General features: G+C 47.9%; 1 protein-coding gene across 2 annotated transcripts in view; it reads right to left on the reverse strand.

The window, feature by feature from the left end:
• TBC1D30 (TBC1 domain family member 30) overlaps positions 1-15,983 on the reverse strand; it is an 87,926-nt gene extending 71,943 nt beyond the window's left edge. Inside the window, exons 1-2 of one of the 2 annotated variants that reach the window (XM_077265202.1) lie at positions 15,761-15,983; positions 12,863-13,840 (exon numbers count right to left, since the gene is read on the reverse strand). In XM_077265202.1, coding sequence (XP_077121317.1) covers positions 12,863-13,331 — 469 coding nt within the window. In that variant the 5' untranslated portion in view covers positions 13,332-13,840; positions 15,761-15,983. The remainder of the gene's footprint in view (positions 1-12,862; positions 13,841-15,760) is intronic. The other variant, XM_077265203.1, reaches the window with a different exon arrangement.
• Between the last annotated feature and the right edge of the window lie 4,556 nt (positions 15,984-20,539).

Here is a 20,539-nt window from a genome sequence, read left to right on the forward strand (position 1 = left end):
CGAATGCTGGTGTATCGAAACACGCTTTTATACAACCTTAAGAGAGCTTTTCCCCAAGAAAGCAGTGAAGCACACAGTTTGCATCGCAGCTCTGGACTTCCAAACTCCGGCATGTCAATTCGTGAAAGTCAAAACATTAGCAGCAGCAGTGGAAGTGGACAAAGCAATGTCTGTGAGCGCTTTGACACTTTTTTATGGTGCATAAGTATCTAGAACTGAATATGAATATTATCAGGGAGGGTTTGGACCCTTTCACATTTTGGTCTTCCAAAATGGATGGCCTGAGCTCGCCTCACCTGCCTTGGAGATTTCATCGTGCCCAACAGCCAGTGTTCTCTCAGAACGTGTCTTCAGTGCTGCTGGTGGTGTCCCGATGGATAAGCGCACCGACTGTCAACCTGAAAATGTAGACCACCTAACTTTCATCAAGATGAACAAGTCTTGGATCTCCAAGGATTTCTGCACTCCAATCGCAGACTGTACTGACTAGGTAATATTGCATTAATGTCACGTAACTGCACTCTGTGATATCTTTAGTGTGGCTTTTGTGCCTGCTGCTGATGTTAACAGACATTTGTGGAAATGTGAACAGTCATTGTTGGTCTACATCTGCTGAGTTGGCTGTAGTGGAAGACCTGTCGGTCCCAATTATACTATTTCTATTCTTGTCACATATCTTCCACTTTGGTGGTGTAAGGCATTCAATTGTTTAAATATAAACACTCCTGGTTGTGTGTCCATCTGCTGGATTGGGTGTAGTGGAAGACTGTCGGTCCCTATTATACTATCTATACTGTGGTGAAATTGATGCCAATTTGGTGGTGTCTGCCATTCATTTTTGAAAATGTGAACACTCATGGCTGGGTCACCTTCATGCATGTTGCCTGTAGCAGTAGGCCTCCAAGACAGTCAGGCCTCCACTTTCTTGGACTCAACTTCCCATATTACTATCCTTAAATTTTTCTGACAATGGTAGTCTAAGAAACTGATATTTGTGCCACCTGAGTGTGGCCGAGCATGAAAGCAGGTAGAGGGGTTGCCTATGGTTACAGGGCTTCCAGCAAAGGAGGCCTACACCAATCCCTCACCCACCTCGTCACACTGACGTTCAATTGAAAGCTGTAAATGCTGTCCCAAACCTCCAATACCTCATGCCTGGCTGATTGCTTGAGTGCCATGCAAAAATTTGTACTGTGGATGAATTGAGACCACTTTCCTGGTGTCTGTTCCTCATTTGATGTGTTTTGGCAGGATTTGGAGCAGTTATAAGGTGTTGGGCATGCTTTTGTTTTCGCCTCCCATTGACATGAATGGCATTCGGTTATGTACAGCGAATATTTCGACGAATATTGCAAATTCGGCGATCGCAATTTGAACCGAACATTGAAATATTCGCTCATCTCTAGTAATGTGCAGCCGGTGATAAGTTTCTGACAGGCTCAGCTATCAGTGCTGCTGTCAGCTCTGGTTCATGTGTGCTGGGACTCCCCTGGGTCCAAGTGCCAACATTACATTACATCAGAAACTTTTTGTGTGTCATGACACAGCTGTCGAGTGACCTGGGGCCAGGGGCTCCTTTCCTGGCCCTAACACGAGGGGGCACCCTAGCTCGCCCTGTTCTCTTAGATACTTCAGATGGCAAAGACGCCAGGGCCTCCGCCCTTGCCCTATCTCCTAATTTAGCCCTTCGTCTGTCCCCTTCCACCGAGATGGCGCTACTGTGCACTGCAGTACACCAACCCAACAAACACGGCTATAAAGACAAGGGGAAAACTGAAAACTCCACATATACAAATCCGCACAACATCCGCAACAAAAATGCACAAAATCCGCAAGAAAAACGCATCAAATCTGCACCTGCATTTTCTGACAGGAGATGCAGATTTTGTGCAGAAAATTCTGCACCCAAATCTGAAACGTGTGCACATAGCCTAAGGCTACTCATGATTTTATGGTTCCCACTACTACATAAGCAATTCCTTGACAAAGTTTTCCAGTTTACCCATTGTTAAAATCTTCCCATTTTTTGTGTAAAAATTAACAGGAACAGTTCATCCAAATGCAGTATGAATCCATTCCATTTCTACATAGTGGCATGTAAGGCAAGCAGAAATGGTCCACAAGAACAATGCTAGGACAATAGGGGTTCACAGAAGTTGAAAGGGACCAAAGCAGGATTCACTAAACCATCTCGGACAGATGTCTGTCCAGCCTCTGTTTGAAGACTTCCATGGAAGGAGAACTCACCACCTCTCGTGGCAGCCTGTTCCACTCATTGATCACCCTACCTGTCAAAAAGTTTTTTTCCAATATCTAATGTGTATCTTCTCCCTTTCAGTTTCATTCCATTGATTCTTGTGTTTCCTTGTGCAAATGAAAATAATGATGATCCCTCTACACTGACATCCCTTCAGATATTTGTAGACAGCTTTAAGGGTATGTGCACACGTTGCGGATTTGCTGCAGATCCGCAGCGTTTTTTGAGGTGCAGAAACGCTGCAGATCCGCAACTGATTTACAGTACAATGTAAATCAATGAGGAAAAAAAAAATGCTGTGCACACTTTGCGGAAAATCCGCTGCGGAAATGCTGCGGTTTAAAAGAAGTAGCATGTCACTTCTTTTTTGTGAATCTGCAGCGTTTTTGTACCCACTCCTTTATAGAAAACCGCAGGGGTAAAAACCGCAGCAAATCCGCAAGAAAATCGCAGCAAAAACGCACAAAAACCGCTGCGGAACCGCACAAAAAACCGCAGGTGCGTTTTCTGCCAGGAGAGACAGAATCCGCACCAGAAATTCCTGAGCCTAATCCGCAACGTGTGCACATAGCCTTATTAGTCTCCTCTTAGCCTTCTTTTTTGCAAGCTAAACATTCCCAGAACCTTTAAGGCTATGTGCACACGTAGGTTCGGGTCCCTGCGGGTTCTCCCGCAGCGGATTTGATAAATCTGCAGGGCAAAACCGCTGTGGTTATCCCTGCAGATTTATCACGTTTTGTCTTGCGGTTTCCGCTGCGGGCTTTGGTTTTACTATTGATGCTGCATATGCAGCATCAATAGTAATGTTAAAAAAAAAAAAAAAATGGTTATACTCACCCCCTCGTCCCGATCTCCTCGGCGCTGCACGCGGCGGTCCGTTTCCAAAGATGCTGTGCGAGAAGGACCTTCGTGACGTCACGGTCATGTGACCGCGACGTCACCGCAGGTCCTGCTCGCACAGCAAACCTGAGAGCGGACGGCCGCGTGCAGCGCTGAGAGGTGAGTATATCATTATTTTTTATTTTAATTCTTTTTTTTTTTACCACAAATATGGTTACCAGGGCCTGGAGAAGAGTTTCCTCTCCTCCACCCCGGGTAGCAACCGCACATTATCCGCTTACTTCCCGTATCGTGGGCACAGCCCCATGCGGGAAGTAAGCGGATCAATGCATTTCTATGTGTGCAGAATCGCTGCGATTCTGCACAAAGAAGTGACATGCTGCGGGTTGTAAACCACTGCGTTTCTGCGCCGTTTTTCCCGCAGCATGTGCACAGCGGTTTGCGGTTTCCATAGGGTTTACATGTAAATGTAAACGCTATGGAAACTGCTGCGGACCCGCAGCATCAAAATCGCCGCGGATCCGCGGTAAAACCCGCAAAGTGTGAACATGGCCTAACTGTTCTTTTCATCTCTGAGCTTGCTCCAGATTTTCGATGTCTTTTTTTTTTTTTCAAAATGTGGTGCCCAGAACTGGACACAATATCCCAGCTGGTGTTTGACCAAGAAGGAGTAGAGTGAGATAATTACTTCAAGTGATCTAGGCTGTATGCTTCCCTTAAAGGGAATCTGTCACCCCAAAAATGGCCTATAAACTAAGGCCACCAGCATCAGGGGCTTATCTACAGCATTCTGTAATGCTGTAGATAAGCCCCCCATGTAACCTGAAAGATAAGAAAATAGGTATTAAGCTTACCGTTAATTATGTTTCCAGGAGTCCATCCTGACAGCACTATGGAGGACGTCCTCCTCCCCCTTGCTGGGACAGGAAACACACGAGAGTTCAAAAGGTCCGGTCCCACCCCCATTCCTCAGTGTTGTAACAAGAACCGCCTCAAGGGAGATGCAAAAAATAATATTTAATAGTAAAGAACATAACCACATATATTATGAACATATTACATCATATGTTAGGAACATACTACGGACATGTCAGGCTCATGTTATCAAACATAGTTATATTAACAGGGAGGGAATTACCCGTGCTGTCAGGATGGACTCCTGGAAACATAATTAACGGTAAGCTTAATACCTATTTTCCAGGACGTCATCCTGACAGCACTATGGAGAGTACCAAAGCACCTCCTCAGGGTGGGATTACCGCTTGGAGAACTTTTCTCCCGAATGCAGTATGTTGACCGGACAAAACATCGAGTTTATAATGTTTGCAAAAGGTATTCGCACTAGCCCATGTAGCGGCCTTACAAATCTGCTCTAGAGAGGCGCCCGCCCTCTCGGCCCAAGAAGTAGCCATCCCTCTAGTGGAGTGCGCATGAAGACCTTTTGGAGGAGGGATGCCCTCCGACTGATAAGCCTCAGAGATCACAGAAGTGATCCAGCGAGCAATGGAGGCCTTAGAGGCCTTTTTTCCCTTATTTTTACCGGCGAACAAAATAAACAGGTTTGGGTCGATGCGCCATGGGTTGGTGGCTGACAGGTAGTCGATGACCGCCTGTCTGACATCCAAGGAATGCAGAGCTTCCTCTTTAGAATTGGAAGGGTTACAGCAAAAGGATGGAAGCACTATCTCCTGATTCCTATTTTTTAGAGTACCCACTTTTGGAACAAATGAAGGATCTAGTTTGAGGACCACACTATCATCTCTAATTTGAAGGTACGGGTCCCGAGTGCACAGGGCTTGAATTTCCCCCACCCTCTTAGCCGTGGTGATCGCCACTAGGAATGCCGTTTTACGTGTCAGGGTTGAAATGGACATGTTATCTGCCGAGGCGTAATTGTTTTTGCAGATGAATCTCAGGACAAGGTTAAGGTCCCAAAGAGGAGATAATTGTCTGATAGTGGGACGCAACCTCTGGGTGGCTCTGATAAACCTAACTATCCAAGGGTGTGTTGCCAGGGGATAGTCTAGAAAGGAGCTAAGTGCTGAGATCTGCACCTTCAATGTACTCGGTCTAAGCCCTTTATCAAACCCAGCTTGCAGAAAATCCAGAATTCTGGGTAAGTCGGGAGTGCCTGCCGCAACCTCGGACCTGCCGCCCTCCAGACAGAAACGCCTCCAAATCTTCAGGTAGATTGCTGACGTGACTGGCTTCCTGCTAGCCTTGATAGTGGATATGACCTGGTCAGACAAGCCTCTTGCCCTCAAGATGTTCCTTTCAGGATCCAGGCTGAGAGATGTAGCTTCTCTGGGTCCGGATGGTACACTGGGCCCTGGTGGATTACATCTGGTCTGTGAGGGAGCTCCACTGGACTTTCTATCGCCAGGTCTACCAGCAGGGAGAACCAACTCCTTCTTGGCCAGTATGGAACTATCAACATCACTCGGGCCTGTTCTTCCTTGATTTTCCTGAGAACAGCCGGGATTAGAGCTAGAGGAGGGAAAGCATACGAGAGGGGCTCCGTCCACCTCTGGCTTAGACCATCTATCCCTTCCGGCAGATCTTGAGGGTTCAGCGAGAAGAACCTTGAGACCTTCGAGTTTCTCCTGTTTGCGAAGAGGTCTATACTGGGAGTGCCCCAACGCCGGCACAGCTCCTGAAAGATGTCCTGGTTGAGTTCCCACTCTGTTGCAAACACTCTTCTTCTGCTCAGGTAATCCGCTACAACGTTCTGGGAGCCCTCTAGGTGGATTGCCGAGATGGAAAGGATCGACCTCTCTGCCCAGCGAAATATTCTCCCTGCCAGCTCTTGGAGAAGATGGTGTCTTGGGCCTCCTTGGTGTTTTAGGAAGGAGACAGTTGTCACGTTGTCGGACAATACTCTGACGTGACGATTCTCCAGAATGCAACGATTCCTTCTCAGGGCTTCCCAGACGGCATACAGCTCTCTGAAGTTGGATGAGTTGCGAGCGACGTCTGGAGGCCACCTTCCCTGGAGGATCCTTCCTTCTAAGTGAGCTCCCCAGCCCCAGGCGCTGGCGTCTGTAGTAACTACTACGTAAGGGTCGGTAGTCCATAGAACTCCTGTTCTTAGCTTCTCCGGGTCTGTCCACCACAGGAGGGAACTTCGTACCGGATCTGGTAGATGTAAAGTATTGTCTAGAGAAGACTGACGACGGTCCCACTTGGAGAGGATTAGGCTCTGTAGAGATCTTGAGTGGAACTGCGCCCATCTTACGCATGGTATGCATGCCGTCATTAGGCCAAGCACTCTCATAGCCATCCTTATCGAGACTCTGCGTTCTAGTAGGAGTCTGATCTGAATCTGAATTGCCTCCAGCTTGGATTCGGGTAGTAAGGATATTCTGTTTGCAGAATCTAGACAGACACCCAGGAAGACCTTCTTGTGCTCCGGAATTAGGTCTGATTTTTGCCAGTTTATAATCCATCCCAAGTGCTCCAATACCGCGATGGTTCGGTTCCTGTGGTCCAACAGGATATCTGGTGTTCTTGCTATCAGGAGAAAGTCGTCGAGATACGGGACTATAACAATCCCCTGATTTCTTAGGAACGCTACAATCTCCGACACCAGCTTTGTGAATACACGAGGTGCTGAGGCAAGACCAAACGGCAGGCACTGAAACTGGTAGTGACAGGTCCCGGACGGCAGGACTACCGCGAACCTCAGAAGCCTCTGAGATAGATGGTGGACAGGAACCTGATAATAGGCACTCTTCAAATCGAGAGTGCACATTACCGCGTTCTGATCTATAAGGAGGATTGCAGAACGGATGGACTCCATACGAAACCTCTTGTACCTGACCCAGGCATTTAGAGGCTTCAGGTTTACGATTGTGCGTGAGTCGCCGGACGGTTTTGTTATGGAGAACAGGGAAGAGTAGTGTCCCTGGCCTAGCTCTAGCGGTGGTACTGGTATTATGACTCTTGAGGACAGCATGTCCATTAAGTCTTTTAGCATGGGAGAGTCCTGCATAACCACCGTGGGTACGATGTACCTGTCTGGAGGAGGGGAGTAGAACTCTATACTGTAGCCCTCTGATACAGTGCGGAGGACCCATTGATTCTGCGTGACTCTGCTCCAGTTTACCGCGAAATGGCGAAGCCTTCCCCCTATAAGAGTGGCGTCATTGTGATTTGGACTTAGAGGAGGGGCTGAAGAAGAAACTCCTGTTCTTACTGCTGTGACCACGGGAACCCCTATTAAAGCCTCTATTGGACCTTCCCCCTCGGAAGTCGGACCTGTAGTCAGACTGTCTCCTAAAGGGAAACCCCCTCCGAAAGGACTGAGGCCTTTTAGGTTTGTCCTCTGGGAACCCTTTTTTCTTGTCCGAAGCCGACTCTAATATAGTGTCGAGGGAAGGACCAAACACCCTTGCGCCTGAGAAGGGGATTGAACACAATTTTGTCTTGGACGCATTATCACCCGACCAAGACCTTAGCCAGACTGCCCTTCTAGCCGCATTAGACAATGAACCATTTCTGGCTGAAAATCTTACTGACTCGGCAGTCATGTCAGATAGAAAGGCAGTAGCCGATCTCATTATTGGGAGAGAGTTTAGGATCTCTGATCTTGGGGTCTTATTAGAGAGGTGCTCCTCTAATTGACCCATCCAGAGATGCATAGACCTGGCAACCGAGGTAGCTGCGATGTTGGTCTTAATTAGAGCCGCAGAAGACTCCCAGGCTCTTTTTAGCAATATATCCGCCTTTCTGTCCATCGGATCGCGCAAGCTTGATGAGTCCTCGAAAGGGATAGCGGTCTTTTTTGCGACCTTCGCCACCGGGACATCCACCTTGGGTATCTCGTCCCAAAGTTTCACGTCATCCGGCTCAAAGGGTAGGCGTGCTTTCAATTCTTTAGACAGAGTCAGCCGACGTTCTGCCTCCTTCCATTCTTCAAGCACCATAGCCTTGATATGTTCACTAACTGGGAAGACGGTCTGCCGACGCGACATAAGTCCCCCAAACATCAGGTCCTGCCTGGACTGCGGCTTAGATGCCTCCTCCACTTGCATGGTGCACCTTACAGCCTGCACCAGCTCGTTTGTGTCCTCCGCCTGGAAAAGGTACTTCCTCTGATGGTCCTGGCTTCCAGATGGAAGCTCGCCCTCTTCCTCAGAGATAGGCTCTTCAGAATCGGACCTGTCGTCCGAACTATAATCCACCTCCCGTCTGGCCCTTTTCCTGCTGGGCATAGGGCTGGACTTTTCCGTCAAGGTGGCCAGAGATGCTTGGACCTCTTCTCTTATTAAGGACCTCATCTCGGACAATAGGGAGGGCTGCTCGTCTCTCATAACCTTAGAAGTGCAGTCTGCACATAAGGTTTTGCCATGAGTGTCCGGAAGCTTTGTACTGCATATCGGACATCTACTGGACTTTGCTGAAGCCTTCCCAGATTTCTTAGCTTGACCAGGGGGGACCGCTGAAGTTCCCTTATCCTTAAACAATATAAGATAGGGAAGATAACAGGGAGGCTCTCACTACCAGGGTGCAGGGGGAGTTTGCGCTCTGCGCACTTACCCCATCCTCAGGTGGCATGCTTTCCATAGCTCTGGAGTACTGGTGCTCCCTGCGGCTTGTCGGCGTCTGGGCGCTGTAGTTCCTGAGCTGTTGGCTGGAGCGCACGCCTCCCCTGTAATCTCCGGCGTTACCGGAAGTGCCGGCAACGAATGGCGCAAACCGGAAGTGACGCGGTCCCCGGAACTTCCGTTGGAAGAGTCAGAGCCCGGCGTTCACGCCGCATGGAGGCTGCTGACCTCGGGGACCGCGTCCGCAGCCGAGAGCCCCCCCACCGGGAGGAGCGGCCGCTGGTCTTTGGGACCGAGGGACCCCCCTCTGGAGGGTTTCGGCCCTGAGCCTCTTGACAGGGGGAAGGATCTGGCCGAGCCGCACGATCCCCCTGAGCTCCGGTAAGCAGCGCAGCTTTCTCTCATGTGTCCCTTGCAGGGACAGGAAAAACACTGAGGAATGGGGGTGGGACCGGACCTTTTGAACTCTCGTGTGTTTCCTGTCCCAGCAAGGGGGAGGAGGACGTCCTCCATAGTGCTGTCAGGATGACGTCCTGGAAAAACAGGTTACCGTATATACTCGAGTATAAGCCAAGATTTTCAGCCCATTTTTTAGGTTGAAAGTGCCACTGTCGGCTTATACTCGAGTCATACCCAGGGGTCGGCAGGGGAGGGGGAGCGACAGCTGTGACATACTCACCTGCTCCCGGCACGGTCCCTGCATCTCCAATGGTCTCCGGGCGCTGACAGCTTCTTCCAGTGTTCAGCGGTCACATGGTACCGCTCAATACAGTAATGAATATGGACGCGACTCCACTCCCATAGGGGTGGAGCTGCATATTCATTACTGTAATGAGCGGTACCGATGACCACTAAACGCTGGAAGAAGATGTCAGCGCCCGGAGAGACCATCAGGGAAGCTGCCAGGGACCACGCCGGGAGCAGGTGAGTATAATGGGGAGGGTGAGCACTGCGCAATATTCACCTGTCATCGTTCCACCGCCGGGCGCAGCTCCGTCTTCCGCATCCTCTGCTGTGACTCTCAGGTCAGAGGGTGCGATGACGTGGTTAGTGCGCGCCCTCTGCCTGAACGTCAGTGCAGAGGACGCGGAAGATGGAGCGGCGCCCGGCGGTGGAACAAGGACAGGTGAGTATTGCAAGTGCTGGGGGCCTGAGCATTTATTTTATTTATTTTTTTAATCGCAGCAACACCATATGGGGCAAATCTCTGGAGCATCTTATGGAGCCATAATCAATATTTGTGCAGCATTATATGGGGCAAATATCTCTATGGAGCATCTCATGGGGCCATAATCAACATTTGTGCAGCATTATATGGGGCATATTTTAATATGGAGCATCTTATGCGGCCCATCATAAACTTTATGGAGCATTATATGGGGCTCCTGATTCAATAAGGATATTCAAAAACACTTAACCTACTGATATCTCAATTAATTTTACTTCTATTGGTACCTATTTTTATTTTTGAAATTTACCGGTAGCTGCTGCATTTTCCACCCTAGGCTTATACTCGAGTCATTAAGTTTTCCCAGTTTTTTGTGGCAAAGTTAGGGGTCTCTGCTTATACTCGAGTATATACGGTATATTACACTCACCCAGGGGCAGTCCCGCTGCTGTCCGGTCCGATGGGCGTCACGGTCCGGGTCCGGCACCTCCCATCTTCATACGATCATGTCATCTTCTTGTCTTCTCGCCGCGGCTCCCACGCAGGCGTACTGTGTCTGCCCTGTTGATGGCAGAGCAAAGTACTGCAGTGCGCAGGCGTTGAGCCTCTCTGACCTTTCCCGATGCCTGCGCTCTGCAGTACTTTGCTCTGCCCTCAACAGGGCAGACAAATTACGCCTGCGCAGGAGCAGCGGCAAGAAGACAAGAAGAGGACATAATCGTATAAAGATGGGAGGCGCCGGACCGCGACCGCAGCGGGACCGCACCTGGGTGAGTATAATATGACTTGTTTTTCTTATCTTTCAGGATACATCAGGGGCTTCTCTACAGCATTACAGAATGCTGTAGATAAGCCCCTGATGCTGGTGGCCTTAGTTTATAGGCCATTTTTGGGGTGACAATTCCCTTTAATAAATCCCAGAACTGTGTTTGCTTTTTTTGCTGCTGCATCACACTGTTGACTCATGTACAGTCTGTGATCTAGTGGTATACCCAGGTCTTTTCACACGTGCTTTTGCTTTGTTGTATTCCTCCCATTCTGTAGATGTAATTTTGTTTTTCTTGCCTAAATGTAGAATCTTGCATTTCTCCCTGTTAAATACCATTCTATTTATTAGTCACTTCCCATTGTTCAAGCTTATCTAGATCCTTCTAAATCATCTGTCTTCTCTAGTGTTAGCTTATCCCTCCTAGCCTTGTCTGCAAATTTGATTAGTTTACCTTCAGTTCCCTGATCTCTGGTTTATAAAAATGTTGAACACCACATTGGATGAGCAACCATTTATTACCACTCTGAGTACGATCACTGAGCTAGTTAAGAATCCATCTAACCGTAGCCTTGTCAATTCCATACTTGGTCATTTTTTTTAATAAGGATAGTATGAGATACTTTATCAAATGCTTTGCTGAAGTCGAGATATACTGTATCTACTGCATTTTCCTGATCCACCCAGTCAGTGATTTCATCATAGGAGGAAATTAGATTAGTTTGACGTGACTTGTTTGCTACAAACCCATGCTTGCTCTGGTTAATTACTGTATTCTTATCCAAGTACTTACTTACATGTTATTTAGTAATTTGTTCAAATATCTTTCCTGGTATAGAAACAAAGCTGACTGACCGGATTCCACTTATTGCAGATAAATATTAAAATATTTTTGCCATCATAGCCATTTATACCATCTACACAAGCTATATAGTGAATGAAGTATACCACTATGATTTTTCCCTTTTAAATATATTCAACAAGGAATTCAGCACTCAAGATGAAAATAGTGCAATCTATTCAGTGAACTGTGTACAGACAAATTGATGTCTATCTCACCGACCTTCATCAAATATAGACAGTTTACAAAGGACAAAATTCAGCATAGTATAGGGCAAGGCATCAGAATAGACGCAGCATTTGTTGCCTGAATGAATATGCGCCTATGCAGCGACTGACATTAACGCCAACTGTCAGCTTCTAGCACCACCCTCAAAAGAATCACCATCAGGTGTTACTCTCGCTGATTCAATCTCTGCCCCCTAACGACGTTTCTTTCACAGTTCTAAAGAGCAGCGGCGAAAGTAGCAAATTGCGTGTGCGCTACACTCACCTCTCCGGCAGCATCTATCACCATGACCATGGATCCAGGACATATTTAGAGGGCAACGATGCAAAAAGCTGTAGTTAGTAACTACTGTGATGCCCCCTGTGAGATACCTGTTCCAGGAAGAGTGATAGACACTGCAGGGAAGCGAGTGCAGCCCCAGCCTCCTGTGACTTGCTGCTTGAGATTCCTCTCAAATGAAACATTACTGGAAGTGGAAGTGCAATAAAAAAATAAATAAAATAAATAAATAAATAATAGGGAGGAGTGTAATGAATTTTATAATAAAACTAATTACAAAAGTGGTTAGGGTGTAAAGACTGATATTTTAAATAGGACACTGTAGGTACCAAACCACCCCTTTGGTAGCCACAGCTATGTATACATAGATACGAATTAGGCTGCACAGTGCACACATTTACCGTATGTCATATTCACAGAATATATAGCCACACCATTCATTTTCCATCTTGATATTGCGGTCAGCAACAGCTCTGTATTAGGCAGGACAGATATACTGTGGCCAAACCTTGGGAATACCTCTTTAAATACGACAACATATTATACTGGCAAATTAACTATGCCTTAATAAAGTTCACTCATTTTTGCTTTAACTGTACTTAAAAGCACAGAACACTTTCCAATAATACTGATACAAATATAACAAAAAAAGGAATATCACAGTGTAATCTGAAATTGCAAAAGTCCTTGGCAAACATAACGCATAACCAAGGTCTAACACCAGCCTCAGTCAGTGAATGTAAGATGCAACAAAAATTCGGTGGTGTGTGCATGCCGCAATATAGAAAAATCCCCAAAACTGATTAGATTGCTGCAGTTGTCCTCACAAAAACAGAAGAGAACAGAATTGTCATTGAATGCAATGAAAGGAAGAGGCCTAGGTTACCCATGAATATGTAGTCTTGTATGATCCGGCACAAATGTGCGTCACTCTTACCTTTCTGCCTCAGGAACTGTAGCTGATGCCTACGGCTCTGCTTCTCGGACAGCTCTAACAAGAATCCCGACTCAGGGTTACTCCTACTAAGAAAGGCATCTGACCCAGATGCTTCTGTCGAGCTGTCCACGCTGTCATGATACAGGCCAAGACCAGACCCTGATCCATTCCGATAACTGTCATAGAGTTCTGTAAGCAATCCATTCACCAGGGATGAGGTACGGCTGCGGACTTCCTGGGAATAATTAAAGTTGGCGCCATCAGTGCTACCTCTTCCACTCGAGTTTTCACTAGGAGGCACCTGTGCCTCATAATCTTCAGAAGATGGAAGCGGCCAGACAACTGGGTAAGTATTAGGCCATGAATTCAGGTTTTGTGTGAAAGCAGAGTCGGGATGAGTGTGGTTGACAAATACATCACTCTGATCATCTAAACATAATTCATCATAGACAGATTCATCCCCAGACATGGTTTCAGTGCATGCTTATATCATCCACAAACAATGCTGAGAAGACCTCATCCATACCAACTCGGATCTGTCTTATTCTCCACCTGCGGATCCCAATTTCAGACACTGAGAAAGTTCCAGGAATGTACTAATTAGAGGCAGGGAAGGACTACAGCACTTTCCATTATTACGTCCACACTCCTGAGCTGCCACATTTATTTACTCTCCACTTCTTCTGAGTCACAGTGGAAGAAACCTGTCCGGTAAGTTTTCTCAGGGACTTGTGTAACAGGTGTTTAAGTAGAGTGACGTCTCCCGTCATTCCACCTGCTGCACTCTGCAGACATGCACGTCAACTTTCCCAGTTCACTTAGCAGGATGGGTGGAGTGGCAAGGATAAGGCGGCTGGAAAGCAGGGCAAATTACCCAAATGTCTTCACAGTGGAAGGGACAATCATGGACAATACTAACACTTCTTATTTTGCCTTTCTGCACAAAATGCAACCAGATCCCATCCATTACTGCAATCTCTGTGTACAGAAAAACAAGTAAATGGCAATTACACTATGCAAACAGGTTAAAAAAAAAAAGATACAACTGGTCTTTTTCTTCTGCCCATGTACAGGTTTGCTGTTTCCTCTCCTTAAGAACGTGCAGGAATAGTAAATTGGGCACTGCCAGTCTTTAGTGCTACGTATTGCATGATGATACAAATGGTTATTACACTATGGGAGAATTTACAGGTGTAAACTACAGTAAATTTGTAGGTCCACAAGAAGCCATGCCTACACCTTAAGGTCTACCCATTTCTCCTTAAAATGGTGTCAGTGGCAGAAAAGTGACAAAGCTCCAAATTGTTTAGCATAAAACAGAAGTGTCCTAAATTGCATCTACTAAAACTGACACAAGTGCCTCATACCTTTAATAATGTGGATGATAAACGTTTGCAGTGCACTCTATTGGAAACTATGACAGTAACTCAGTCTGAGGTTCAGATAGTGTGAACTGGCCTTAATGTGGTGTCACGATACAGGCCGTTTTGGTGCCATTAGTAGTTGTGGATCAGTTTAACAAGATGAGAAAGTAACCAGGCAGAACAGAAGCTGCCAATCTGTGTGTGCTGGGCAGGGGAGAACACAAGCTGGCAGGAGCCCGAGATTGTAATGTCTGTACTGTGCTGCATAATGCATTTAGAGATGAAATACGGAGTAATCATTCTCCGCATCGCAGACTGACTAACAAAAAAAGTCATGGTGCCCAACCATTGTCTGTGGCTACCCAACTGTAGGGACATTGCTTTTTATTTAATTAAATGCATGTATTTGGGGAAAAAAATCATTTTGCAATTTATTTTTATTTAAAAATATGGCAGCGTGGCTTTTACAAGCTTGTTTCCCTGCACATTCAACTTTGACGTGGCCTTTGGGTATAAATTAGTGGGAAGAAAAAAAAAATGGCTATGAGTTCTAAACAACCCCTTGAACTCTCCAAGATCACTTTAAGGGTATGTGCACACGTTGCGGATTCCGTTGCGGATTTTCTGCCGATTTTGTGTGGATTTCGCCTGTGGTTTTACACCTGCGGATTCCTATTATGGAATAGGTGTAAAGCGCTGAGAAATCCGCACAAAGAATTGACATGCTGCAGAAAATAAACCGCTGCTTTTCCGCAGCATGTGCACTGGGTTTACATGGTACTGTACACGGCATGGAAAACTGCTGCGGATCCGCAACGTGTGCACAGACCCTAACGTGTAACCAAGAGGCTCCTTCTTCTCTGGAACAAAACTTAAGTTTTGTAAGCCTACATGTCTGTGTCTCTGCGCCACCTCGGCTGGGGTCCCCAACAACGTGCCATACACACGCCCTACCAATTTACAAGACGAGAGGATTGGTCATACCAACACGAGGTCTGGCCTTGTTCGCCCCCCATTGCCACCTGTTCTTTAGTGCCACTGATGTGCCCCTCGCCCAGTTGCGTACAAGTTGTTACTGTAGTCACAAGTGCATCCAAAAAAAAAAGTGCACTCTTCAATGCAGGACACTGACGTCGCAGAGCGCGGGTCACCTCGGTTTTTATTAATATTTTTAGTGCATTACATTAAAAAAAAATTATAGTTAAAGTAACCACAACTGACCCACAGCACGCTGCCCCATTGTGACATCTTGTAGTCATCTTGATACTGGGCACACAGAGCCCTTGAATAACATGGCATCCTACCAGCTTACTACTACGCTAGATGAGCCAAGTATGGAGTCTCCCTTTACTCCTCGGTAGCACTGCCAGGAGCAGCAGTCACCCCAGGTCCTGCACATAGTGACTGCTGGGACACGCACACACTCCTGGCATTTCCTCCCTGGTAAGTTTCCTCCCGCAGTGCAGCCCATCCTGTCATGGAGGAACCCACAGTCCGGCAGCGGCGCTGTGCACACACGACATGACATACACACCTGGCGCTATGGCTGTGCGGCCATGCTGAGCAGCCTCCTCCGCCGCAGTCACCGCGACTCCTCAGCCGTAGGTGAGAACTGAGCACCGGCTGTGGAGTTCAGAAGGGAGGAGCCAGGCTGTGAGGAGGAGGAGGAGAGGAAGGGCGGGAGCCGGGATTTGGGGAAAGCAAGCAATGCATACAGGACCTGATGTCAAGTGGAGGCAACATGTGCCAGGATGTGCAAACACTGCCATATTCACATGGTGTTTACATGTCTGCAGAAGAAGAGTAATGATGCACATGCATAGCACTGGCAGTCTGCAACATGAAACCAGGAGATAAACCCCCCTCACGGGCAGTCTGCAACATGAAACCGGGAGATAAACCCCCCTCACCGGCAGTCTGCAACATGAAACCAGGAGATAAACCCCCCTCACCGGCAGTCTGCAACATGAAACCAGGAGATAAACCCCCCTCACCGGCAGTCTGCAACATGAAACCAGGAGATAAACCCCCCTCACCGGCAGTCTGCAACATGAAACCAGGAGATAAACCCCCCTCACCGGCAGTCTGCAACATGAAACCAGGAGATAAACCCCCCTCACCGGCAGTCTGCAACATGAAACCAGGAGATAAACCCCCTCACCGACAGTCTGCAACATGAAACAAGGAGATAAACCCCCCTCACTGGCAGTCTGCAACATGAAACCAGGAGATAAACCCCTCTCACTGGCAGTCTGCAACATGAAACCATGAGATAAACCCCCCTCACCGGCAGTCTGCAACATGAAACCAGGAGATAAACCCCCCTCACCGGCAGTCTGCAACATGAAATTAGGAGATAAACCCGCTCACTGGCAGTCTGCAACATGAAACCAGGAGATAAACCCCCCTCACCGGCAGTCTGCAACATGAAACCAGGAGATAAACCCCCCTCACTGGCAGTCTGCAACATGAAACCAGGAGATAAACCCAATCACTGGCAGTCTGCAACATGAAACCAGGAGATAAACCCCCCTCACCGGCAGTCTGCAACATGAAACCGGGAGATAAACCCCCCTCACCGGCAGTCTGCAACCTGAAACCAGGAGATAAACCCCCCTCACCGGCAGTCTGCAACATGAAACCAGGAGATAAACCCCCCTCACCGGCAGTCTGCAACATGAAACCAGGAGATAAACCCCCCTCACCGGCAGTCTGCAACATTAAAACAGAAGATAAACCCGCTTACTGGCAGACTGCAACATGAAGCCAGGAGATAAACCCCCCTCACCGGCAGTCTGCAACATGAAACCAGGAGATAAACCCCCTCACTGGCAGTCTGCAACATGAAACCAGGAGATAAACCTCCCTCACCGGCAGTCTGCAACATGAAACCGGGAGATAAACCCCCCTCACCGGCAGTCTGCAACATGAAACCGGGAGATAAACCCCCCTCGCCGGCAGTCTGCAACATGAAACCAGGAGATAACCCCCCCTCGCCGGCAGTCTGCAACATGAAACCAGGAGATAAACCCCCCTCGCCGGCAGTCTGCAACATGAAACCAGGAGATAAACCCCCCTCGCCGGCAGTCTGCAACCTGAAACCAGGAGATAAACCCCCCTCACTGGCAGTCTGCAACATGAAACCAGGAGATAAACCCCACTCACCGGCAGTCTGCAACATGAAACCGGGAGATAAACCCCCCTCACTGGCAGTCTGCAACATGAAACCGGGAGATAAACCCCCTCACCGGCAGTCTGCAACATGAAACCAGGAGATAAACCCCCCTCACCGGCAGTCTGCAACATGAAACCGGGAGATAAACCCCCCTCACCGGCAGTCTGCAACATAAAACCAGGAGATAAACCCCTCTCACTGGCAGTCTGCAACATGAAACCAGGAGATAAACCCCCCTCACCGGCAGTCTGCAACATGAAACCGGGAGATAAACCCCCTCACCGGCAGTCTGCAACATGAAAGCAGGAGATAAACCCCCCTCACTGGCAGTCTGCAACATGAAACCGGGAGATAAACCCCCCTCGCCGGCAGTCTGCAACATGAAACCAGGAGATAAACCCCCCTCACCGGCAGTCTGCAACATGAAACCAGGAGATAACCCCCCTCACCGGCAGTCTGCAACATGAAACCAGGAGATAAACCCCTCTCACTGGCAGTCTGCAACATGAAACCAGGAGATAAACCCCCCTCACCGGCAGTCTGCAACATGAAACCAGGAGATAAACCCCCCTCACCGGCAGTCTGCAACATGAAACCAGGAGATAAACCCCCCTCACCGGCAGTCTGCAACATGAAAACAGAAGATAAACCCGCTCACTGGCAGACTGCAACATGAAGCCAGGAGATAAACCCCCCTCACCGGCAGTCTGCAACATGAAACCAGGAGACAAACCTCCCTCACTGGCAGTCTGCAACATGAAACCAGGAGATATGTCCCCCTAACCAGCAGGCATGGCATACAGACGTGTCAGTGCCCTGATGGCACTGCCAACCTCTGCCCAAGAGCAGCCTCTGGGAAAGTGCCATGCTCTGGACACGATATAGTAGTAGGGCTTGTTCAAATGGCACTTGCCTAATAATCAGGGCTGGTTTTAGACAAATTGGGGCCCTGGCCAAAAGTTTAAAGTGGGGCCCCAAATGCTGGGATATTGCACCATCACACAAACATCTCTGTTGTATTTACAAGAGCTAAGTTGAGGCTGCTAAACGAGCACAATCGACAATATTGAAGTTGTTCGAGGCTTGTTTCCCAGCCTCCTTAGGGTAGGTGTCCACATTCAGTAATTGGCAGTGCTTTGGACGCAGCACATGTGCGCTGTATCTAAAGTGCTGCCGGCTATTGAACACAGGTGATTCTGCATGTATTCATTGAACGGTGCAGATTCACCGAGTCCAATACATTGTACGAGAGAAATTTATCTCGCAGAGGCTCGCGTCTCCACAAGATAAATAGACATGCTACGGTCTGGAGAGATGCACAGCATGTCCATCTCAGCGGGTGAGCTGCAGGCATCTGTGCACGCATAGTGGGCATGGGATTTCTTGAAATCTCATCCACTGTTGTAACATGTGGACGCTGCACAAGTACACAGCATCCAACCCGCATCGTTTACTGACCATGTGCACCTACCCTTACTCCAGCTGAGAAAGAATGATTGGTACAGATAGTTCTCGATACAGTATAATGCAGGTCCCATTTAGAACATATAGTAAAATGCACTCCCCATGGTCCTTGATAGAGTATAATGCAGCCCCCTCATAGAGTATAATGTAGTTCCCTCATAGAGCATAATGCAGCCCCCACACATAGTATAATGCAGCCCCCCACAAACACACAGTATAGTGCAGCCCCCTTCACACACAGTATAATGCAGCCCCTTCAGAGTATAATGCAGCCCCATAAGAGTATAATGCAGCACCCTCAGAGTATAATGCAGCCCCCTAAGAGTATAATGCAGCCACACACACGGTATAATGCAGCCCCCCACAGAGTATAAAACAGTCACCTCAGAATATAATGCAGCCTTCCCAGAGTATAAAGCAGCCCCCTCAGAGTATAATGCAGCCCTACACACAGTATAGTGCAGCCCCCACAAAACATGCACAGTATAGTGCAGCCCCGCCCACAGTATAATGAAGCCCCCCACACGCGGTATACTGCAGCCCCCACACACACAATATAGTGCAGTCCCCCTACACACAGTATAGTGCAGCTCCCATACCGAGTGCAGCCCCCACACATAGTATAGTGCATCCCCCACACACAGTACAATGCAGCCTCCCCATATACACAGTATAGTGCAGCCCCCCCTCACACACACAGTAAAATGCAGCCTCCCACACACACAAAGTACAGTGCAGTCCCCCAAACACAGTATAGCACAGCAGACACACAACACAGTATAGTGCAGTCCCCCACACACAGTATCATGCAGCAGACACACATACACCCAATACTTACCTCTCCTCCTCGATCCCCCGCTGCTCTGGCTTCTGCAGAGCGTCAGATCCACTGCTGGCACACACTGAGTCACAGGCAGAAGGGGGAGTGATGGGAGAGGGAGTGTCACATGACACTCCTCCATCACTGCTTTCAACTGTAACGGCATCTATGATGTCGATAAGTTGAATGTGCGATGGGGCGGCGCTGGGCCCCTCTTACTCAAGGGCCCCATAGTGGCCGCGTGGTGTGCTGCTATTAGCGGTACACCACTGACTGGGGGCTCCTGGTGGAGTGGGGCCCAAAGGCGGTTGCTTGGTCTGCCAGCCCCTAAAGCTGGACCTGCCAATAATAACCTGTGCGATAAAGAACGCAAGCAAGTTGTCAACGGAAAAAGATCTCCGCATACACTAGTTTATTCAATAGAAAACCAATAAGAAACAAAACCGAGACACGGTTTGTACAGTACAAAAAGGGAATAAAATTGCCTTTATTGAAAAGTAAAAGGGCGAGTGGTGGCACAGAAGGTGCTCACAATATATAAAAATAAAAAAATAAATGAATAATCCGGAAAAGATAGAAACACAGCCGGAAATGTTACAGAAAAATGCACTGTACACATATATATGTCAATAAAGTGCAAAGTGCCAGCAACAACTGAAGAGGACACATGTGACTTTATAAATGAGAAAAAATGGTAAGGTATTGGTAGTAGTAAAAATAGCATAAATATAATTTGCAAAGGATGTGCCCGAAGAAGCATAAACAGTATATAAAATCACCAAAGGATATATGTGGTAAAAAGAATGTTTGTGCAAGCACCTATGTCCTACAAATATATAAGGATGTATGGTTAA

The sequence above is a fragment of the Ranitomeya variabilis genome, chromosome 5 (assembly GCF_051348905.1).
Source record: "Ranitomeya variabilis isolate aRanVar5 chromosome 5, aRanVar5.hap1, whole genome shotgun sequence".
Lineage (NCBI taxonomy): Eukaryota > Metazoa > Chordata > Amphibia > Anura > Dendrobatidae > Ranitomeya > Ranitomeya variabilis.